The 23968-nt window shown below is 61.3% G+C and overlaps 1 protein-coding gene across 1 annotated transcript; it reads right to left on the reverse strand.

Annotated features, from left to right (window-relative positions):
- Window positions 1-246: 246 nt before the first annotated feature.
- Window positions 247-21821, reverse strand: CRB2 (crumbs cell polarity complex component 2). The gene is made up of 13 exons (XM_060013310.1): window positions 21728-21821; window positions 15066-15389; window positions 12506-12701; window positions 12236-12375; window positions 11553-11738; window positions 11265-11378; window positions 7249-8121; window positions 6651-7159; window positions 5907-6072; window positions 4342-5125; window positions 3422-3538; window positions 2684-2801; window positions 247-780 (listed from the first exon to the last, which is right to left on the reverse strand). Exons 1-13 carry the CDS (start codon window positions 21819-21821, stop codon window positions 556-558), a joined length of 3846 nt encoding a protein of 1281 aa, XP_059869293.1. The 3' UTR covers window positions 247-555.
- Between the last annotated feature and the right edge of the window lie 2147 nt (window positions 21822-23968).

A 23968-nucleotide genomic window follows, 5' to 3' on the forward strand; every position in this document is an offset into this window, starting at 1 on the left:
TTTGGTCCTTGGGCAAGCCCTGGCCTGGCCTCCAGGAGAACTCGTGGCCCTGGGCTGCCCCTGCCCCGGGGCTGAGAAGGTGGTCTCCACTGCCCAGCTGCCCCTCCGCGGGGTCACCTGCACTCACTACACAGTCACGTGCACAAACAGCAAAGACGTGGACGTGCCCGTGAGCCCCATCCGTAGCACTCACACTGGTATCTGCAGATCAACAGGCCCAGGTACAAACACACGTGCACGCGCTCACACTCACACACACTCCTGAACACGTCGTGTGCACCCGCAGGTGCTCCTCCCGGCACAGCCGTGTGCCTGCCAAGGTTAAGACCGGGCGGTTGGATGGAGAATGTCCACAACCTCGCCAGGCCTCTCTCTGCTTCCCCGAGCGCGCCCCTTCCCCTCAGTCCAGGACGGGGCAAGGGGCCACTTCCCCAGCAGGTATCCTGGGCCCGGCAGCAGCTCCCCGAGGCCCGGGAGGCTCCCGAAAGCGGCCCCCTTCGGTCTCCAGGTAGAAGGCGAGGACCTCACAGGTGCTGGAGCCACAGCCAGGTGGGCCTAGATGAGTCTCTCCTCGGGTGGCACCTTGAGGACACTGTCCATCTCCAGCCGGGCTCCAGCCACCTCCTGCTGGCTCGGGCTGTAGGTGCCCTCTGACTGGCGGCGCTTTCTGGCCGCCAGGATCCCTGAGAGGAGCCCCAAGAGGAGGAGGAGGAGGCAGGCGCAGGCCGCAGGCACTGCCACCTCCAGCAGCGGGAACGGCAGCGGCAGCGATAGGCCCTTCTGGAAGAGATGCAGTAACACGCCTAAGACCATGGAGGCGGGGAGACCCCCCAGTTCCTTCAGAGGAGAGGAAAAAGCATCGCTGGGCGGAGGCTTCCCTGGGAGGTAGTGAGAGACTTGGCCCCAGAGGTATGCAAGCGAGTGCCTGGGAGCTACCTATTAGAGGCACCACAAGGGGATTCCTGTACAGCAAAGGGGTTCTGGCTAGGAGGAGAGAAAACACATTTATTGAATGCCTACTAGGAGCTGAGCACCGTGTGTGGGATTTCATGTAAACCTTACAATGATCTGATGAAGCGGAAGTGAGGACACCCCCTTTCTTCTGTGAGGACAGGAATCTTTGGTTTATTTTGTTTACCCGTGTATCCCAAAACGCACAGCAGAGCCTGCTCAGTAGGCACTCGATAAATACTAGAGGAGGAAACAGAGGCTTTGCCCAGATCCCCCCAGACACATGACTAGTGGGTGTCAAGCCGGGACTGGCACTGCCCTCTGTCCTCCCCCAACGCCATGCCCATGCCCAGCTCACACCACCATTCTTCAGTCTCAAATTCCAGCCGAAGGTCCTTCCTTCAACTGGCCAAGGTGGGCCTCAGTGCCCAGCCCTGCCACCCTGCCTCTCTCAATAAACACCCAATCTGAAGTGATGGGACCTGATCCCTCCCGAACCCAAAGGGCAGTCTGGGTTTTTAAGTGTCTGGAGACCATGCTCAACCCTGAAGTGGGAGGCATCTCAGGCAGTAGCAGGAGAGGCTCCCCAGCCAGGGGGCCCATGCAGGGCATGAGCTGCAGCAGGCCGACCTGGCTGCTGGCGAGCTCAGAATCCACCCCCACCCCCACCCTGGAGACTCAGACCAGGCTCTGGGGGCCCAGGAAACCACCTCCCTGGCTCGTCACAGACTCCGGGATGCCCCCATCAAAGATTCTACAGACCTGGAGTTCTGAAGCTCCAGGATCACCGACTTCGGGGGCAGAGGCCCAGGGCCTCAGATTCACCGGCCCCCCGTCTGTCCCATGAGACTTCTCAGCCCACTGTGACCCGGGTCCCAAGTCTCAGCCCCCAGCCCTGAAGAAGGTGCCCAAGACTGTAGAGAAAAATTCATCCCAGTCCTGAATGGGCCCTCCCCAGGCTCCGGCCCTGGGCACTTCAGGAGGAGCTGTAAAGCCATTTCCTCCCTAGGAGGAGGGTGGCGGGGGACGGAGGTAGGGGGGGGGGATGTGTGCCAGCGGCTGTAAAGTTCAACTTGAAAGGAAACATTCCCCAGAAGCAGAGAGGTTTGGGGTTTATGACCCAGGCCGCCAGAAGCCTGTGGAGATCAAGGCTCCTCCCCAGGCTTCGTCCCTCGCTGCTGCGCCCACTCTGGGCTCACTTCCCGCTGGGCCTGCAGAGTCTGTTCTGCCCCTTAGTGGGGAGGGGGCCAGAGGGAGGTTCAAGCTCAAGCTTCCGGCTGGCCCCCATCTATTCGGACCCCTCCTCAGCTGAGCTTCCCTGGGGTCAGGGGCTGCCTTCACGGCAGCCAAGCCTTCCCAAGCCTTCTCTGGCTCAGAATCCCGGGCTCCCCACATCTTCCTACTCTAGAATCCTGGCTCAGAAACCACCAGAGATTACAGGCTCTCGTATTCACCAACGTAAATCCCAGAATTCCAAGATCCCGTGGGCCCTGAATCCTGGCCCAGATCAGACTTGGCAAAGCCCAGCTGTTTCACTGCAGCCCCCAGAGGGATGCTGGGGGCCCCTCCTGTGTGGGAGTGTGGAAGCGGCCTGAGTCTCCTTTCCCTGCTCCCCCCGACCCCGTGACAGGCCTGGCCCAGGAACAGCTCCACAGGTGCTATATACGCTCCCCCGTAACATCATCTCACTAAAGTCCAACACAGGGCACCCACCCCCTCGGGCATCGCTCACCACCACTTCGCAGAACCGGCCTGAGAAGCTTGAACTGCAGATACATTCATAGACCCCACCAGCTGCCCGGCAGGTGCCGCCATTCAGGCAGGGGTTGGCTTCACAGGGGATCTGACACCTGGGAGGCAGGGACAAGGGCGGGGCTGAGAGAGCTGCTCCCTCCCAGGCTGCCTCTTGTTCCCCCAGCTCCTTTACTTCCTCAAACCCTCCCCCACCCCCTACACACACCGGCATCAAAGCTCATTCATCCACTGTCCCCAGCACTGTCCCTACCTGGCTGGGCCCTGCCAGGTGACTGATGCTGAAAGCGATCTCCATCACCTACCACGCCCCTTCACCCCAGCATTCATGACAGAAGCACGGGGGGAGCCTGTGTAAAGCCACCTGCCCAGGGATGCCGACTCTGTCTGGAGCGGGCCCAGAACCTGCATTTTTACAGTCTCCCCAGGTGGAGGAGTGCGAGGTGGGCTGAGCACGGAGCTCTACGCAACACCACCAGGCAACTACTTCCCAGCAGGTGTCTGCATAACCCAGGATGGTCTTGGAAGCCCCCGAGGGAAAGAATTCAAGCAAGAGAGGTGCACTGTCTGGCACTGTGACGACAGTGAGGGCTGAGAAGGTGAGCAGGGATCCACACCCCACTTCACCTGCCCTGGCTGGAGGGAGTCCAGAGGCCCGCCCTGCCCGACTCTGCACACTCAGCAGCCCACCTCCCAGGCCCCTGGACCCCAGACCCACCTCTGGCCAGCAAAGCTCTCCTGGCAGCTGCAGTTGGCACCCTGGGGCCCACCCTCACACGGGCCACCATCGAGGCAGGTGACATTCAGGCTGCACTCCTCTGGCAGGACAGGCAACCTGAGGAGAAAGCACAGAGGCTGGCCTGGGGACAGGACACCCAGGACCTGGCCCACCCCCACGCCCGCGGGTCACTCAGGTGACCTGAGCCCCTACATTGTCATCCAAGGAATTAAGAGCCACCTCCTGGAGACCCTGCCGTCAGTCCTGGAAGCCGTGTCTAGGGTGGAAGGGGTGGGACATAGGGCTGCCACTCTGTGACTCCAGCCCTACCCCCACCAAGGTGTACAACATCGGGCTGCTGAGTCCTCCGAGGAGCTGATGAAATGTAAGTAGTCTCCCGGGGCAAGAGCAGCCTTCTAGACATAGAGCTTGGGCCTGACATTCTTTGCGTAGAGAGGGGGATTCAGGCCTCTGCCAGATACCACTCCGTAAGCTTGGCTCCGAAAGGAGTGGGGAGTCATGGCCAGACTGAATAAGGGAAGCGGTCAAGACTCGGACCATCTCTGCCTGGCCCCGTCCCACGGGACTCACGAAGGAGGGCATCCGTGGTGGGCAGCTCGGCAGGAGAGCCTCTAGGCTTTCTTCCGACACTAGCTCGGGGTTCCCCCACCCCGACTGCCAGACGGCAGCGTTATCTCAAATTCAAATTTACCCGGGTGTCCTGTATTTTTTCTGGCAACTCTAGGGAGTGCTGTTCCCAAGTTACAGATAACAGCGCGGTGGCTCAGAGAAGGGACGTGCGCATCCGCACCCGGGCTTCCGGACTAGTCTGACCCACCCCCCGCCCCCGGGATCCCCACCCCTGCCCCGTAAACGCCGGACCCTTCGGACCCAGGCCGCCCCCGGCTGGCCGTGCGCACCGGCAGCGCGGGCCCGCGAAGCCAGGCGGGCAGCGGCACTCGAAGCGGCCGTCTGGGCGCGTGTGGCAGCGGCCGCGGGCACAGGGCGCTGAGCGACACGGGTCGGCGCGGGCCTCGCAGCGCGGACCCTCCCAGCCCAGGCCGCAGGCGCAGGCGAAGGCGTCGAAGAGGTCGCGGCAGACGCCGCCGTGCAGGCAGGGCGAGGGGACACACACGGGCGCACCGCGGCAGCCGAGGCGCGGAACCGGCGCGCCGGGCCAGGCCGAGAAGGGCTCCCGGGAGCCGGGGACCGCGTCGGGCCGCGGGCCTGCCAGGGGCAGCGGGAGGCCGCCGAGCGCCACGCGGCCCAGGCAGCCCGTGAAGTTCTCGGCCAGCAGGACGCGCGCGCCGCCCGGGCCGCGCAGGAAGTCCAGGTCGCTGGCCAGGCCCCGCAGCGCCACGGGCGTCGCCGCGCCGTCCAGCCACAGCAGCCAGCGCGACGCGGAGGCCGCGGGGCGCTCCATGGCCAGGCGCACGCGGTGCCAGGCGCCGTCGGCCACGCGCGGCCCGGGCGCCGGCAGCACCGCGCCGGGCAGGCCGGAGCCACTGCGCACGCCGGCCGCCAGCGAGCCGTTGCGCACGGCCAGCCAGACGGTGTCGGGGGCGCCCGCGGCGCGCAACAGCCCGGCCTCGGGGTCGCGCGTGCGGAAGGCCAGAGAGAGGCCGCTGAGCGCGCGCCCGGATGACGCGTTGTGCCCGCTGAATTCCGCCGGGGGTCCCTCGCGGAACGTGGCCTCAGCCACACCTGCAGGGAGAGAGAGTGTCAGAGGACGGCCTATCGGTACCCAGCCCAGCCCAAGCACACCTGGGTGATGCGGGGACCCGCTTGCCGCCCCCGTTCCCCCCACCCCCGCGGTCTGGGGGCGGAGGCACACACACCCACCTATCATCTAATTCCAGGAACTGCTCCCCCCACCTCATAACTCTCTACCTCCAAAGAACCAGCTCCGGGCTGGGGAGACCTACCCTACTGTGCCCACCCTGCCCTCCAGGTCACAGACCAGGCAATAGTAACACCTTGGAAAATCTGCCTCCTTCTCTCCTTAGTGCAGTGGCCCTGTGTCATCACCGTGGCTCACTCTTCACTGCAATCATTTTAATATTATAACACAGTCATCTTTTAAAACTGCTGACCATGGCCTTCTCCTGCTGGTCCTCCCATGGCTCCCCATTGCCCTTGGCAAAAAGTCCCAAGCTGCCTGGCCTAGCATTCAAGGACCCTAGCAACGCTGATACCTCTACTTGTGTTTCAGTTCTTATAAACCTCATGCCTTTGCGCGTGCTTTGCCCCTTTCCTGAAATGTCCTTCCCTGTGCCCGGTCAGAGTCTTATTTGCCCTTGAAGACCTAGCAAGTGCTCTCTTCCCCTAGAAAGCCTGTTCTTCTGGATGCGGTGGCCCAACCACACTGGGCTGGGGCTGTTGGCACCCTGGTCCACTGTCTCTGAGTCCTGAAGGCAGGGCTGGGATCTAACCCAGCTTGGGCGTCCAGCACCCAGCATGTGGGCTTTCCAGGGCAGGCACTCACAGACAAAGCCATCAGGGACCTCCTCACAGGTGGCAGGCGGGAGACAGGGCTGGCCAGGACACCACAGCTGCTGGGCACATGTGGGCCCAGTGAAGTTAACAGGGCAGGTGCAGTGGAAGTCATTCCAGGAGACAAGGCAAGTCCCACCATTGAGACAGGGCTGAGGCTGCAGGAGAATCAGGGCGGGGACTGGCTCAGGCCTGGGGCTAGCATCGCCCCACCATAACCATCCTTACAGTGGTTCTTCATTGAGCACCTAGTACAGATACATTACCTCCTCACAAACAAATAGAAAAGTAACTAGCGTTCCCATTTTACAGATGAGGAAACTGAGGCTCAGAGAGGAGAAATCACTTGCTGAGTCACCTAGCCAGTAAATAGAGGAGCCAGAGTTCACACCCAGGCTATTCCAATCCTAGAGCTGGTTGGTGCTTTGTTCATGAACCTGGGTGTCCCTGTGCCCCAAGCAACTCCCACAGAAAGGCTTGGGCAGCCCTCTGCCTGGGTCAGGGAGTCTGTCTCAGATTAGGACTGAGAGGAGAGGTATGGAGACTACCATAGGGCAAGAGCAGCTGGCCAGAGAGGAGATGAAAGTGAACCCTGCTCTGTCTCTCTCCAGCACTGGGACCTTGGGTGGGCACTCCACCTCCTGGTGCCGACCTGACCAGTAGAAGGACATGCTAACCTCCAGCGAAGCAGGGTGGATCCCGGAAAAAGGACCCACCCTTTCCCCGTGGCACTCACACTGCACGTGTCCTCGGAGACACAGCCCATGGTGAGGTTCCAGGACCGCCTGCTGCCCGGCACACTGGGCAGGCTGGAGTTCTCCAGCAACGGTGGAAAGAAGGGGAGGTGGAGGCTGTTGAGTCGCAGGTCCTGAATGCAGCCTCGGAAGGGCCCACCCCAGGGCTGGGCGTCAGCAGGGAGGAGCCTCCCGCCCACGTGCACCTGCTGCCCCAAGCCCTGCAGCTGATCAGGCCCAAAGCTGAGCGTCACCAGGTGGCGGAGCCCATCATCCCAGCGCCCGGGAAGCACCAGGGCAGGACTGCCCAGCACCTCAGCCCGGATCTGGCCCTCACGCAGGAACACCGTCAGGCCAGCTACTGAATCGTTGGCAAGCTGGAGCAGAAGGCCAGCACGTTCCCGGGTGCGGAGGAGGAAGGACATGGTGAGGTTGGGGCCTGGCAGCTGGTCGAGCAGGAAGGAGGCAGAGCTCAGGGTGCCCCCCAAGCCAAAGGTGGCAGCAGGAACCTCTGCAGGGAGAGAGGGTGCCGGGCATGAGGCCTGTGGGCTGGGGGCAGGCACAGCCCCTGCCCTGGGGCCCACCTGGCTCGTTCCTCACCATCAGCACATGTGGGACCGCTATAGGGCCGGGGGCAGTCACAACGGAAGTGAGTCCACAGGTCCACGCAGACCCCTGCGTGGGCACAAGGCGGAGGCTGACACTGCTCCTGGCGCCCGCAGCCCAGGAGGACATTCTCGCCGAGATCCTCAGGCAGCAGGAGGTGCCCGTCCACGTGCACGTCCTGGAGGCAGCCCGTAAAGGCCACACCACCCAGCTGCGTGGAGCAGAACCCAGCAGGCGTCGGGGCCGGGGAAGCCGTAGGAGGCGGGGCCACAGGACTGGAGGCCACACAGAGGTGGGCAGGGCAGCCCTCGTGCCAGAGCCGCATCTCCAGGACCCCGAAGCGGAGCGTCACCTCCACTCGGTGCCAGTGGCCGTCGTTTAGGGGCAGGTCCAGCAGCCTCAGGATGCACCCATTGCTGCCGTGACTCCAGAGTGTGGCCTGAAGCGTGGTCTCCACCAGCGCCAGCTCCAAGCTGCCCTGAGTGTCAGAGCGAGCGGCCAGAGCACCAGCAGGTATCGTAGTACGAAACCTCAGTGCCAGACTCAGGGAGCCACCAGCTGGCACCGAAGCCCGCACAGGGTTCCCAGCCACAACGGAGAAGGTGGTATTCTGGCCACAGAAAGGTCCGTGGGTACCAGGTGGGCAGCGGCAAGCATAGCTGTGGACCCCTGACTGGAAGGTGGGGATGCAGGTGGCGGCCAGCGGACACGTGTGGCCTTGGCAGCCAGCGAGCTGCACGGAACAGTCACGGCCACCCCAGGCCTCTGGGCACCAGCAGATGTAGCCCGCCACGGTGTCTTCGCAGGTCCCGCCATGGAGGCAGGGCTCCGACAGGCATTCGTCCACATCTTCCTGACATGTCAGGCCTTCAGGAGAGACCAGGCCAAGGCTCAGCACCCAAGGCCAAAAGCACAGTCTTGACCCAGAGCTTAGCTGCCTCTTGGGACGGGGACCTCAGTATCTATCAACCAAACCCATTCCCAATTTCCAAAGGATTTCTCAAGGTCCCCTGAAGTCCCCAGAGGCTGGAATCCAAGGTACTCCTTCCTTTACCATATCTTGTGAGTCGATTCAATCCCCTAAATACTCTCCAATGCCCCCTTTCCTCCTGCCTCACCAGCTCTCTAGGCCATAGTCTAGTGTCCTCTAGTTCACCAGCCTCTATCATCCATCTCTACAAGTAGCCAGAGATCTCTTTCTAAAGCATCACCTGGCCAGGTTCCTCTGCTACTTAAGGTCCGATCACTCACCCTGGCATTCGAGATTCCTCGTGGCCTGGGTCCTACCAGGAGTTCATATGTCAACCCTGCTCCCTGGAAACCCTGAGCTGCCTGTTCCTCCAAACGTTTCCTGGGAAGTCCTGCCTCTGGGGCTTTGCTCATAGCGCTCTCTCTGGAATGCCTCCTTCTCCCTAATCCTGCCTTTCAAACTCCGACTCATCCAGCAAAGCCCAGCTTCACATGGCCAGTACCCTAGAAGGCTTTCTCTGACTCCCAACTCCAAGCTGCTGTGTCACTCCCAGCTCCTTGCCCACTCCCAGGCACAGCTCCCCAGAACCCAGTATTGAAAATATCTGTTTACGCAGCTGAGATCTCCTCCAGGGGCCTGGATATGTCATTGGTGCCCAGAAAGGGACTTGGCATGGCCTTTGTGGACAGAGAGACGAAATGGAGGAGGGAGTGGGGATGGGTGTATGCATCTGTGGCACTCGAGTAGCCCCTGGTTCTAACCCCCCACCCCCGTCCCTCTGCCCTAGGGCCCTGGCACTGGCTGTGAGGTCACCCTCCCCTCCAGGGGCTCCCATGCCAGGTGCTCTGGCCCCAGCATGGGTCAAGAGGCTACAGCCCAACCCCTGCTCAGCCAGAGCCTCCACAAGACCACTGAGGCCAGCCCTGCCCATGTAACCCAGTCAGGGGAACCCAAGCCCAGAGAAGCCGCCAGGATTTGAATCCTGGCCCCAGTCAGCCCACAAACACCACCGCCTCCTTCTGGGGATGGCCAGTCCCACCTCCCCCTGCCCAAGGCCCCAGCCCTGCATACCTGCCAGGAGCCACAACACCCCCAGGAAGGTCCGCAGAGCCCGCAGCCCCATTGCATTTCCCCACAGACAGGCTGAGAGTGGTGGGCAGGTACCAAGGCTGGGGAGCAGAGCTCCCCGCCTGGCCAGCCGCCTCCTTCAGAGCTGGCTCAGGAATGCCAGGCACTGGCCTCCCCCACGCCCAGCACAACCCCAAGGGAGGATGGGGGCGGACCAGCCCCACAGCCGGGGTTCCCCCTCCGGGTCCTTGACCTCAGAGGTCTGACCTCCCTGCCACCCGTCAGCTGAGCTCAGCTTGGGGAGGAGCTGGGCTCCCGCTAACACTGTCGAACCTGGGGGGATGACACGCCCTCTCTAAAGCCTCTACGGCTTCATCTGTAAGATGGGGATTTAGAACCCCACCTCGTGGGGCTTTGGTGAGGAGGAAAACAATGCAGAGAATACTCTTCAGCTGCAGGGCATGCTGCAGTGGGCCCAGTGTGTGCCAGGCACCCACGAGGCCACTGTTTCTGGGGCACTGTGCCTGGGAGTGGGCAAGGACTCAAGGAACCTCAGCCCATGGGGGCAGGAGATGGGTTTTCAAGGTGCCCAGAGGTTTTGGCCACCCAGAAGTGGGATGCCGAGCCCCCAGCACCTTTGGGGGGTGAGAGTGGAAGGGACGGTGGTGATCACCACCTCCTTCCCCCAGGCAGGGGAGCCTGTGCCCAGCAGCCGTGCCAGGGAGAGGAGGCAGCTTGTCGGAGCAGGAATGCGGGCGGGTGTGGGGGAAGCGTCACAGGCATTCCAGAGGGGGCAGGGACACTCCGTGCTGTGTGAGGAGGTCCTCGGTTCATCAGTATCCGCAGGGAAGGGTGTCTGTGTGTCTCCGCATCCTCTGTACCCAAGGCAGGGAAAGGCTTTCTGCAGGCCCAGCTCCTGCCCAGCACACCCCAAAGGTGTGCCCAGCTCTCCAAAGGTCAATCATCCTTCTCCAGACACTGCCCACAGCTTTCCGTAACAGCCCCCACCGTCCACCACACTCCCCCATAATCCACCACACACACCCCCACCTCCACCACACCCCCCACCACCACACTCCCCCCACCTCCACCACACACCCCCCACCACACTCCCTCCACCTCCACCACATACCCCCCCACCACACTCCCTCCACCACACCCCCCCACCTCCACCACACACCCCTCCACCACACACCCCACCACCACACTCCCTCCACCTCCACCACACCCCCCACCATACTCCCTCCACCACACTCCCCCCACCTCCACCACACACCCCCACCACACTCCCTCCACCACACACCACACACCCCACCACCACACTCCCTCCACCACACACCCAACCACACACACACACACACCGTTTTTACCTCCTCTACCCTGGCCGAATTGCCCTGTCCTCCCTGCAGGCCCCTCGGCCTCTGCCCAGCCCTTTGATGTCAGGTGTCTAGGGCTCTCTCTGCCCAACACTCCACACTTTCTCCTGGATAACCTTGGCTACCTGAGACTCCAGCTGCAGGACCCCCAGTCTCAGGCCCCTCTCCTGGGCCACAGGCCCCAGATCACCAGCCCCCACCCAGGCTTCTCCCTGTAGGTGCTCCACAGGCACTCAGACTCAGTATGGACAAGGCTGAGCTCGCCATCCTCTACCCAATGTCGCCCAGGGCAGAAACTCGGCCAGCATTCCTGACACCTCCCACTCACACCTGGAAAAACCCTCAGGGCCTGTAGCGTGCCCCTCATAAATATTTCTCAACCTCCACTCCAGAAGGTTTCCCCCCCACTCCCACCTCCAAAGCCCAGGTCCCAGCTCAGTCCTCTTACCTGTCAGCTGGCCACTACACCCACCTCCTCCCTAATGTCCTTGACCCCATCAATCCAGCCTCCACACATCAGCCAGAAGGCACCTTCTCGCCCCAGGTCCACCGCATCTGACCTTGCCCTGCCCCAGTGCCCACCGCACCCCAGGCACCTGTGTAGCCATCTGAACAGTGGCACTGGAAGCCATTGGGCAGGTCCTGGCAGAGGCCTCCACTGAGGCATGGCCGTGAGGCACACTCGTCCACGTCCACACTGCAGTCGTCCCCTGCAAGAAGCCCAGCTGTGGTTCCCACAGCTCCCTCAGAGCCAGACTGGAACTGGAAAGGGCCCATCTTATAGCTAGGGAGACTGAGGCCAGAGAGAGGTGCTTGAACCCAGCTTCGGCATCCCTCCCGCGCATCTGGACACTACAGACCTGCTTCCCTGGAAGGGGGCTCACCCTCAAAGCCCAGAGGGCAGCGGCATAGGAAGCCAGCAGCATGGCGGAAGCTGAAGGCTCCTGGGAAGGCGGCCTGGATGCCCCCATAGAGGGTTGGGTCGGAGCGCTGCAGGCACTGGCCGCCGTGCTGACAGGGGCCCACTGCACATTCATCCTCATCCACCTCGCACCGCTCGCCGCTGTAGCCTGGGGACACACACGGGTGGGCGTCAGGTCACAGGGGGTCACCAAGCAGCACCCCTCCACTGCTGCCAGGCCAGCCCAGGGCCAGGCGGGGACAACAGCTCAGATATGGTCACGGATATTCCGAGGGAGGGACACACTGAGGGGGTAGGAATGACCAGCGCAGGCTTCACCAGCATCGGCATCGTGTTACTATTATTACTAGCATTACTGAGCGCTCTGCGCGTGCGGGGCCCTGCACCAAGGCTTGATGGGCGCTACACGTTTTTACTCTCCTCAGAACAGCCCAGGAGCAGGTGCTGTGATTAGCCCTGTTTAGCAGATCAGGAAACTGAGGCTCAGAGAAGTTGCAGTCACAGGCACACACTGGGCTTAGTCCGCTCAGGGTGTGTGCGCACCGCCAGGTTGTCCCAGGGCAGTCCTCCTCGGCCTGAGCCCCCGCCCCCCTGGGCGTGCGGGCGCGCACGCGCACACGCTCTCGCGCACGCGCACACACACACCTGGCCAGCAGAGGCAGCGGAAGCTCCCGAGGCCCTCGAGGCAGGACGCGTTGTTCGCGCAGGGCGCCGACGCGCACTCCAGCACCTCCTGCTCGCAGCGCGCGCCCTCGTAGCCCGTGTCCGCGCAGTCGCACCGGAACCTGCAGGGGGGCGCGCGACCGGAGCTGAGCACGCGCCCGAACCTGCAGCTCCCCCTATCTCCATCGCGACCCCCACCCCGCCGCCCATCGCGCAGCCTCACCGCTTGAGGGCACCCGGCCGCCCGCTCACCCGTTGACCAGGTCGTGGCATACGCCCCCGTGCACGCACGGCTGGCTCTGGCACTCGTCCAGGTCCAGCTGGCAGCTGGCGCCCCCGAAGCCCGGCGCGCACACGCAGCGGTAGGAGCCCAAGCCGTCCAAGCACGAGCCCCCGTGCAGGCAGGGCCCCGAGGCACACTCGTCCACCTCCGCCTCGCAGGTCACGCCTGGACAGGAACCGAGACAGACAGAGAGATGGCCGTCCAGAGGGAGAGCGAATGAGGCCGAGCCAGGCTGACCCGAAACCTGCTCCAGACTGACCAGAAGCGGAACGTCAGGATCCAAAGAGAGAATCCGTTGTTCCATTCATCCAGAGCAGGTGTTTCTTGCGCCAAAAATAACAGTGGGGTTGAAACAACACAGACATCCCTGCCCCCTTGAGCTCATACCAGTCTAGCCCAGGAGACGGGGATTAGGTCCATATTACGTAAATGAGGACTGATTTTTACTTTTGATAAGCTCAACAGTGGGTACGTGCTAGCTCCTGTGACAGCAAGAGGCAGGGTCTTAGCCTGGGGTATTGAGAGTCAGGGAAGGCTTCTTGGAAGAAGAGACTTGAAGGATGAGGGGGCATTCGCTGGACTAGGATAGGGGGCTGTGTGGAATCAGTTGGATTCCAGAGAGACTATAAGTCTCTCCAGAGAGACTATTGGTGAAGACCTGCTTGGGGCAGGGGCATGATGCCCTAGGGCAGGGGTGCATGGAGGGTCGGGGAGCAAAGGGGAGAGTTAAGGAGGTGGGGCAGGAGTGGGGAGTGTCAAGCCTTGGGGGCCAGGTAACACAATCCGAGCTTATCCTAAAAGTTTTAAGCAGCTGATATATAGTCCTCTCTACATTTCGCTCTGCTGGCTTTTTGTGGAGGGTGTAAGGAGGGACCCCAGCAAGGAGGGGCATACCCGGTGGGAGATGCTGGACCAAGGTAGCCAACTCCTTCAGGCTTTCCCTGCACTGTCTTGCTTTTACAACTGGAAGTCCTGTGTCTTGGGAACCCTCTCAGTCCTGGGTAAAACCAAGACGGTTGGGAGGCTCTCAGGGGAGGGGCTGTGGAGATGAAGGGAGATGGAGGATCTCAGGGTTTGGAAATGTACTGCCCGAGCTCATCGTGGAGCCCGCTTGTCATTGTACACTCCAGTGGCCCTGCCTCTACCCCCTAAGTGGGATTGGTCGTGGGGGTCTGGGGACCCAGCTGGCTCCAGCTGGAACCTTCCCCCCTTCCTGGCTCAGTGAGCACAAAACAGGGGCCCTCCTTCCTGTGACCCAGCCCCACTCCCACCCTCTGTGCCAGGGGGAGCCAGGCCCAGGCCGCCTGGAATCCCAACCTCCCCCGCCTGGCTAGGAAGGGAAGGAGGAGGAAATGAATCACAGCAGACGCTGCCCCCACTCACATCCACAACTCACCCAGAAAGCATTACCCAAAGCGTCTGAGCACCGCACATCTGGGCACGCACACACCTGCTGGCACCCACACACAGACTTTCCCACAAACGCATTCAGGGATCCCAGACACCCGTGGATCCTGGCAGACACAGAGGCCTTTACGTGACCTACTCACACATCCACCACTAATCTATCCAGACACCTGAACTCTCAAATGATGAGAAAGGTACATGGAACCCGTTTCCAAAGTTCATTTTCATCTGTGTGCTGAGATCCACCTCTCCACTCTATGCCCCCTCTCCCGGAGCCCAGCCCCCAAGTCTGTACCTCTTACTCTGAGGTGACCTCAAACTGCCCTCTGCCCTCAGAGAGCGTCATCTGAATTCAGGGTTGAATAGAACCTGGAGTGTCCACACTGCAGGCTCCCAGCTGCCCTAGACCTAGCCTCGCTCCCAGACCTGTCCCTAGCTGCGCCCTCCTTCCTGACTTCCAGGCAGTTGCTCCAGGATGCTCTCGCCTTGGAGGGTGGATGGGACTGGGACGGGGCCATACTCTGGAGGAGGGAACTGTCCCCCTCAAGACAGCAGATATCCCTGGGGGTACATCTACGTTACAATTTGAGCAAGTCCACCAGTGTCTCTATGCAGGAACTCTGGGGGCTCCCGCCCCCAGGGGAGAGGGTCCACATGACAACCTGAACCATACCGGGGTATCACGCTCCAGAACCATCAGACGAGCCACCAGAGGATGTCTGTGCTACAGCCTGACGGGTCTGGAGTGAGTCGATGCTAGAAGTACTGTCTAGATGTGTCCTCGTTAAAGCCAAGCCAGGCACATCTACCCTCTAGTCCCAGGGATGCCTGAGGGGTGTCTCTACTACCAGCACCACCTGAACCCTACAAGGGACTGAAGTAACATTTGTCCAGTGTCTGTAGTGTGCCAGGCGCCGTGCCAGCGCTCGCTCGTCACACTCTCAGGTTAGCCCGAGAAGCATTAATTCCGCAGCATGACCAAGAGTGGGTACACCCTAGAGCTGCCAGGATGCCTGGGGGTGTCTCTCCTCTAAGGTCAAAGCTGAATTCGTGATTTGACAACTCTGAGCCGCTGATGGGGTCGACATTACACACGCCTCTGGGAAGAGCTGGGGCCATTACCTGCATAGCCGAGGGGGCAGTGGCACTCGTAGCGATCGGCCAGGTTGTGGCAGGTGGCCCCGTGGTGGCAGGGCCGGGACGCACACTCATCGATGTCCAGCTCACAGCGTGGGCCCTGGAATCCGGGCACGCAGTAGCAGCGGAAGCCACTGGGGTCTGGAGCCTGGGGCACACACAGAGCACCGTGGCGGCATGGCCGACTGGCACAGCCCCGGGGCTCCAGGGGCCCACAGGTGTAGCCACCATTCTCTGTAGCCTGGCACTCGGTCCCTGGAGCACATGGGTCTGAGGCACAGGCACCCGGGGGGTCCGAAGGTGCCGTTCCTGTAGAGAGAGGAAACTGGCTGGGCAGGGTGGACGGGGGCTACCAGGACACTCCCCTCCCCACACCCAGGCCCATCCCCAGACCCCAGAGTCAGCAGCAGGGCTCCGTCAGTACTCAGGAGGACGCAGGGAGCGCCAGGGGTCTACACACCAGGTGCCAGCAGGCTGCCCGCATCTGCACCCAGAACTGGGAATGGTTTCAGGGATGCCTCCATAGCAGGGAAGTAGGACCCGGGATGCCTGGCTCCCCGGGCAGGATTAGTGAGCAGACGCCCACTAACCCTGTGAGCTTTTCTCTCCACGGTGTCAGTGCAGCCCCGCAACGCCCCTCGGAAGCAGGCCCTGTCAGGCCCATTTTACAAGAGAGCGGATCCAGGCTCCAGAGTGAAAGTGAGGACTTGCCTGAGGTCACACAGCAAGTTCGTGCTGGCTTAGCCCTCAGGGTCTGTCCGTGTGCTCCAGCCCCACCTGGGGAGGGGATCCCCGGCCTGCTCCCTCCCAGGAGGGTGTCTCCTCCCACTGCCCACTCCACTGCTCCCGCTGGGGGTCTGGTAACTCCATCCCTGCGTGAAACTGGAGATGGAGGACTTCAAAGGCCCCTCTCCCCCCTCCACCCCTCCTCCCCTCCTGGCCCTGCTGGCCTGGGAACTTCTCAGAGGATCCCTGACCCTCACAGTATCCGCCGCCATCAGCAAGTGTGAGTGGCCAGACTGGCCGGGGTCACAGGGTTCAGGGCAGGTATTGAGACCAGCCGGCTGAACTCCCAGCTCCAGCCACTGCGACATCTCCACAAGGCAGAGCTCCCTCACTTAGAGGGTCAGCTCCTGATCTGGAGCCCGCCTCCCTCCCACCCTCCCTTGCTAAGAGCCTGTCAGTGTCATGCCAGCGTAAGAACTTTTGAAGCTTTGAAGTCAGACAGCCCTGGGTTCAAATCCCCACTCGGCCAACAAGCTATGAGACCTTGGGCAAGTCATTTCTCCTACTGAGCCTTCGTTCCCCAATCTGAAGAGGGTTAATAATAGTACGTGCCTCGTAGGATACGGAAGGATTGAGAGCCTCAGGGACGGCAGTCAAGTGCCCACTCGGGGTAGGAACTCAGTAAGTGATGGAGGAACGGGAGCCGCCCACGAGAAGGAGGCACCTCGGACGGACCTGGGGCTCCGAGAGGCGCCCCTCCCCCACCCAGGTTGTCAACCAGACACTAACCAGGCCCCAGAACAGCTTCGGGCCCTGTGCCTCCCCTCCCCCACCCAGCGAAGACCCCCAGATAAGGCTCGACAGCCTCTCAGGCGTCATCCACATTCCACCAGGCAGGGCTGTCCACCGGCCAGCCCCCACCCTTGCCAGCCAGGGCCAAGCAGGATGGGGGACAGGGAGACACAGGTACCGACCGACCGACCGATGGACCCAGGGAGAGAGCCCAGCTGTCAGCCCCACCGCCCAGCTCCCAAAGCACCTGGTACAGCTCAACATGGGCTCGCTCTCCAAGATTCTCACCAAGAGGGGGTAGGGGCAAGCACCCACCCAGGGCCAGGTGTGTGGCAAGGGGACAGAGGGTCTGAAACACTGTCAGGCCAAGATAACCTTCTAGGGCTCTGGGCTCCACAGACCCTCTCTGCCCGAAGCTCCCCTCCCCCAAGCCTGGTCTCATCAGTGAGGGCAGGGGCCATCTGGGCCTGTCTGAGGGGCTTATGGGCAGCTTGTCTTTCTTCTTCCCACCCTGAGCCATGGTGGCGGATCAGTGTAGAGCCTGGTCCTCCAGGGCTAAATAGTCCGATGCGGGTGGGAAGATGGTCTGATTGGGAGGGGGAGATGCTCTGATGGGGGTGAGTGGATCAGGCTCCCTTGGGAAAGGACACAGGTTTGGGCATCAGCCCCGGCTTGTATCTGGGGTGTGAACAGTGCCCGCCTTGTGAGTGTTGTGAGGGGCCACTGAGGGGACGTGAGTGAAGCCCTGGCACCAGCGAGCCTTCAGCGAGGGCTCTGGCCATTACAGTCGGGGTCCCTGGACCCAGCACACTCAGGAGGAGCGGCACAGTCACAGCTCCCACTTGAAGGGCCCTGGCTGTCGGGTCCTATGCCAACAGGCCCTTCGTTTAATCCCAGCAAGCGCCACCCCTCATCTGTGTGACCCAAGGGACCCCACCCCAGTCTGGAGCTTTGCCCCTGATTCAGAGCAGGCTGAGGAGGCAGCACTTGTGGGGACAGGGGAAGGTGCTTCATCACTGCGGGAGCAGGTGGGCCATGACCCTGTATGACGGAGCCCCAGGAGGCCGAGCCCAGCCCCACTGGAGGAAGGAGTTCCTGCAGGCAGAGAGGGAGGGAGCTGTCTGCCCTAGGAGACCTGCAGTGGTGCCAGAAGCCTGCATGTGAGGCACAGCCGTCTCTCTTGTGCAATCTCTGTCTTCACAGTTACCTTAGGGGGTGGATAGAGCTATCATTCATTTTGTACACTTGAGGAAAGTGAGGCTCAGAGATAAGCGACTTCACAGTTCCCTAGGAGGGGCTGGAATCCAAACCCAGGTCTCACTGCTCCAGAGCCTCCACTCTGGGCGCTCCAGAATCACCCCAGGACCTATATAAAGGATACGGATTCCTGGGCCCCACCCCAGACCCAGAGATGCAGAACACTTGGGCCTGGGGCCCAAGAATCTGCATTGCAGCATGCTCCCTGGGGACTCCTTTGCACGTTGAGGCCTGGGAACAAGCACTGACCTTGGGCTCTCTGCCTCCAGGGAGCGAGCCCAGGGCTGAGGGGAGGAGAGGTGAGCATGGCGGGATGGAGAAGGGGCCTTCCCAGCCTGGCTGGAGGGGCGTGGCCTGTTGCCAGGGTGACGAGGGGCCTGTGCTTATCTTTACAAATCCCTCCTGACCTCTCAGGCTGCCTGGGACGACCTGGCGGGGGAAGGATTAACGGACACCCGCCCCTCCCCTTGGACCTGCTGCCCTGCCCTGGGAAGGCCCAGAACCCACCTCAGGGAAGAGAATTTTCTTCATGGAAAGGACAGGATTATAATAACAGGAACCATTTCGTGAGTGCACGTGTAGCTGTGCTACACATCTTGCATCTATTATTACATTATTGCGTTTGATTCAAACTGGAAAAGGTGGGTGCCGGTAAGAAAACTGTTTCTCTAACTCAGAGAGGTTGATACACTTGCCCAGGATCACTCCTCAAAAAACTAAGAAGCAGATCATTTCCAGACTTCTGTGAAGTCCACATCTCCCGATGCATGTGAAATTCCCACTTTGCAAACTCTAGATTGCCACCCATGTATTGTCATTTTAGAGCATTCTAGCCCAGCCTCCCCCAGGCACTGAAAGAGTCTCGGAAGGCTTGCCTGAGAGTGAAGGTTCCAATATCAGCCTGGGCAGAGCGGGCAGTCTTCCCTGTCTATCCAGATCCAGCTGCTAGCAATCGCACGCTGCTTCAGGCTTCACTCCGTGCCTAGTTACTCCTACTTTATTTGCACTTGTAACAGGCCTAATGAGAACCGCCAACGACTAATGAGAAGTGTTTGCTGAGGGTGGGTTTTGTAAAGCTTCTCATCTTGACAAGGCAAAAAAGAGAATACATCTGAGAAGCCACCCAAGATCCCATAAGATGTGCTTCTGGCATAGGGAAAAAACTGCCCATCTAATAGCACGAGGCCCCAAGGGTAGGACTGAATAACGGTGCAGCACAGCTGAGGCAGAGCCATCGGGAGAGGGCTAAATGCCTCTAATAAGGCAGTAGAGTTTGGAATAGTCTTTTACAAAAATGTTTATCACCTGAGGTTAAAAGACATCATTTTGGTAACCCCCACAATAGCTGTCGCGGATCCACTGCCTACCCTTTGCCTGGCGTTGGCAAATTCCAGTGTTTCCAGACCATGGCCTCAGAGGGCTGGGGCCAAGGAGGCGCTTCCTGGAACGGGCGTGAGACCGGGCAGATGGGTTCCCAGGCCTGCCACCCCAGCAGGCCACTTTTAACTATCAGTGGCTTCCAGCTCCTTTCTAAAATTTCCTTTGAAGCGGGATTCCATGCCAAACCTAAGTTGGAGAACTGCTGCATTTTCTTATCGGATTCTTGTAGCAGCCCTCAGAGTGAGCTGGTTTGCCCCCTTTAGACAGAAGCACAGAGAGGAGATGTGACTTTACATAGACTAGTCCCATAGGCGCCTGTGAAATGCTGGCCCTGCCACACACAAGCTGTGACTCTGGGCAAGTTACTGACCCTCTCTGGGCCTCGCCTTCCTCCTCTGTAAGCTGGGGGTATCAGAGTCGACTTCACAGGGCTGTTGTGAGAATTAAATTCGATCACGTTAGTCCAGGAGCAGCACGTACAGGCTGATGGTGTTGTTCACTGGCCGACAGATCTTGACTTGGGGCAAACACCGACTATCCAACAAACCCTGACGTTAGAGCATTTGTGTGCGGCTCCCTGCTCCCTGCCTCTGTCCTGCAAGCCCCCACCCAGCTCTGGCTGGAGGAGGGGCCGGACTTGGGGGCTGGACTTGCTGCCCCTTTGTCAGCTGGGCTCCCTGGTGTGCAGGCAGCCGGGAAGGATGTGAGAGCCCCGATGTGCCCCATTGTGCTCCAAGATGCTTGGCGCTCTCCTAGCAACCAGCCGGGCCTTTGTGGCAGAGTAGGCCCAGGAGGGAGGGGCCCCGCTCAGGGCCTGGCAGGGGTGGGCGGCAGAGCCAGGGGCCCAGGGCATCCAGAACCCCCATCCCCTCTGGAATGGAAATTACTTTTCAAGTGACATCATCCCTGGCCCATCTCCTCCTGGCAGTCAGGGCTTGGGTCCTGGCATCCAGAAATGTTCATACCCATAGCACCGCACCCCAGCTTTCAGGGATCCCCAGGGAGGGGGCTCCCTGTGCCAAAATTGCAGGGGGAAAGGCTGGTCCTGGGAATCCCAGCAGGGCTGCGTGCGGGTGAGTGTGTATGTCAGCGTCCGCTCCCTTCGGTAGCATCCATCTACTTAGTGTCCACTTTGCCACAAGGTTCACGTGAAGGTACATCTGAGTGTGAGTGCACACCTGTGTGCAGGCACGTGTCACGTACAGCTAGGTGTGTGTGCTCGAGTGCGTGTGTGGCGGGTCTACACGTGCCTCTGTGTGCCCTTGTACGTGCCACACCGCTGTGCTGGTGTGGGGGCAGTGCACGTGTGTGTGTGCAGGTGTATTTGTGCGATCTGTGCGTGCACGTGCCTGGGTGTGTGCACTGTACGGTAGGGGACAGACCAGGATTTCATGCCCCTTGTGCAGAGAGCAGGCCCCCAGCTCCTCTTTGGTTTGCCTCAGGGGCCCAGCTTGTAAGCCCCCATCCTTCCATGAGCCTCAGTTTCCTCCCTTGCAAAACAGGGGCCTTGTCCTCCACAAGGGCCCTGCGGAGAGGAGACGAAGGTTTTGTGAGCCGGGCCGTGCGAGAGGCTGAGGAAGGCCCCAGGGAGGGGCCTGAGAGGTTGGACCCACATCCTGGGACTCTGAGGAGGTGGGGACTCCCCCGCTGCAGCGGAGCCCAGGCCGTCCTCCTGCACAGGACTTCCCAGGCCTGGCCCCGTAGCTATAGTGACCAAGACAAAGCATCCCCCAGACCCCCCAGGAAGAATTCCAGGCCGGCGCACACGTGAATCCACTTGGACAAAAGCAAAAACCTCTTGGTGAACGGGGTCTGGCTTCACGAAGCCCTTTCAGCTTGATCTGGGAACGCTGGGGGGCGGGGAGGGGGCAGCGGTGGACACATGTGTTCCCAGATGCCCAGCCACTCCCCAGGGACGCCAGAGCACCCCCAGCCCTGCAGTGCAGGCAGGGTGATCACCAAACGGAGGGGATGCAGGCAGGAGCCCTGGGTCTCCTTCCCTCTTCTCCACCCCAATCCACTGGGCTGGGGTCTGCTGCCCCCACCCCACGTCCCCGTGTCGAGAGCAAGGACACAGTTCAACCCACTCAGTAAGTTGCACCCCGCAACTCGCGCTGGGATGTAGCCCACCACACGCACAGAGCCTCAGACACAACCGCTGGCTCGCGCGGGACAGCTGCCCAGCCTCACAGCTTAGACGTGCCTGCAGCCCACAGCCCGTAACCTGCGCACAGCTCACATGAGAGCCCCCAGACTCGGGCCTCACAGGCCAGCACAGCCCAGCCCAACACCCCTCCAAGACACACGGCCCACCCGTTACCCGGACCCCGGCCGGTGGCGGTCCCCCCACAAAGTCCCCCGTGACCACGCAAGCTCCAGGGGCCCCCAGATGCGCACCTCCCTGCACCCTGCAGTCGGGCCCGGCACCCACACGGACACCCCACGGCCTGGGGTGCTGCCCTGGGTCCCGCAAGGCTCGGCCCCCAACTCACCGACCGGGAGGGCGAGGGCAGAGCCCCCGAGCAGCAGCAGCAGGAGAGGGGCCGGGGGCCTGGGGTCCCGGGTCCCAGGCCGGGCCAGCGCCATGGCAGCGCTTTGCTCGGCGGCTGTGGGAACGGGCGGCCTGGCTGGCTCCACACCCCCGTCTCCCTCCAACCAGCACTAATGCCGTGGACAGAGGCCCGGCCCCTCCCGCCTGCCCCTCCCCCTCCCCTCCCCCTCCCCACCCCGCCCTCCCAGGCGGCTCCACCTTGAGTAGGGTCTAGAGGAGGGGTCTGACCCAGCCCGCTCCCCAAGCCCAGGGCTCCGGACTCCAGATGAGGCCTTGGGGGCCCCCATGTGTCTGACCTTGTCCAAGGGCCCACCCTTCTCTCCCTCCTGACCTCCCCCCCGCCTTTTCCTCCCACCTCTCAGGTCCTGCTGCCTCAGCCTCCTCATAGACATTTCTGTTCTGGGGGCTGTTCTTCTCACTAGATGATACCAGCTACTCCCAACTCCTCCGTGATCCCACCCTGCCCACCCCCATCTTCTCTTAGCCCAGGCCTCCCTCCCCAGCCCAGCCCGAGCTCCCCTCCCACCTCCTCTCTGCTGGAAGCCCCAGCCCCTCCCACTCAGCTTGTTCCTCCCAGCCTGCTCCCTCCCAGGGCTGCCCACCTGAGAAGGCATCCCGCCTCCCCCCCCACCCCTCCAGCACCCCCTGCAGCTGACGCCTCGCTCCCCACTCCCCACGTTCAATCCACTGCGAGCTCCTGGCCGCTCCTCACCTCCGTGTCCCTCAGTCCCACCCCACCTCTTCACTCCCATGGGCCCCACACTGCCACACACAGCCCCTCTCACCCCCGCCCTCAGGATGAGGCCCCCGGCTCCCCCGACCCTCACCATCCCTTCAACCGCCATACTGAGTCTTTTCTATTTCTCCCCTTTGGCCTAGATCTTCTGCCTTTGCTGTTTACAACTCCAAAAACCGCATAACGATCCAAGGCAGCCCATTCTAGGGAACTGGCAGCTCTAACTAAGCAGCAAGCTTTCCCTCTCCACTGGCTGGGAAGTCCTTCCTGTTGTCTAACCTTACAGTCTCCTGCTGCACTTGATGTTTGCTTGCCCCAGGCTGGAGAGGGAAATGTTGTTTGGGTGGAGAGGAGGAGTTCTTGCGGGGACCTGGACCCAGGAATCTAGGTCATCTCAAAGGCACTACAACATCAAAAAACAGCCCATTCTTCCACTGCCCTCAGCTCCAGTGAAAGGAGAATCCCCTTGCTGAAAGGACTTCCTGAAATGAGCAGCTGGCCCCTGTGCCTGTTTGGCACAATTCAGTGACCATGGACTCAGGCCACCCAGGCCCTATGCTGGGCTCTGGATGTGTCCCTGACACCTCGAGGGCACAGTCTGGAGAGACAGAACTGAGTAAATTGGTGGAGCTCCAGGCTAAGCTTGAGGGATGGGCAATGGCCCGTGGAACTTCCAGGAAGGGAAGAGTGGGCGTCACACAGGGCATAGGCAGTGGCGCTGGTTCTCCAATGCTGGGGAAGTGCTCAGAGAGGACACCAAAGGCCTGGGTGGACCCCTTGTCCACATCCCTGCTCCCTCTCCACCCTCCAGTCTTGGTCCTTCTGGGGTAGGAGTTGCTTCTTGGTTTCTGGAGCTCCCCATACTCCCAAATCACCTTTAATTCCCTGCCTCTCACATATACCAGGAGCCCATCCCCCTCCACATGGCGGCCCCTCGCCACTCTGTTGGGAAAAGCACAGTCTCATCAGCCGAATAGATCCAGGTTTGAGCCCAGCTCCACCACTGACTAGGGAGTGACTCCAGCACGGGAATCCCTTTTCTGGGCCTCACTTTCCTCATCTGTAACATGGGGGTGATGATGAGTTTAAGCAGCAGTGCAAATTCTCTTTATTCTGCTTCTCAGAGATCCAGGCAGCCCCAAGCGGAGAACAGGAGGACCACGAGGCTCCCACAGCCCCCTGGGTCTCTGGATACACAGACACAAACACGCACGTTTTTACAATGAGCTCCGAGGTCAGAACGGCGCCTGAGCTCTCCTTCCAAGCCCCGCCCCCTGCCCCCTGCCCGGGTCCTGCAGCCGCCACGCGCCACCTTGTGGCCAGAACTGGGAGTGTCCTGCGAGGTCTGTGGAGCACCCAGGCGAGCGATGAGGACACCGAGGGAGGGATGCGGGAACTAAACTGCACCCGCAGGAGGAAACAAGTGAGCGGGAAGGAGGGGCCCGG

Source organism: Delphinus delphis, chromosome 6 (genome assembly GCF_949987515.2).
Source record: "Delphinus delphis chromosome 6, mDelDel1.2, whole genome shotgun sequence".
Taxonomy (NCBI): Eukaryota; Metazoa; Chordata; class Mammalia; order Artiodactyla; family Delphinidae; genus Delphinus; species Delphinus delphis.

Coding starts and splice junctions, on each gene's coding strand:
- CRB2 (XM_060013310.1), bottom strand. CDS start 21,821: ATGGCGCTGGCCCGGCCTGGGACCCGGGACCCCAGGCCCCCGGCCCCT. Junction 5,126..5,906: donor GGTCCCTGATGGCTTTGTCT/GTGAGTGCCTGC, acceptor CTCTCCCTGCAG/GTGTGGCTGAGGCCACGTTC. Junction 2,802..3,421: donor GAGAGCTTTGCTGGCCAGAG/GTGGGTCTGGGG, acceptor CCTGCCTCCCAG/GTGTCAGATCCCCTGTGAAG.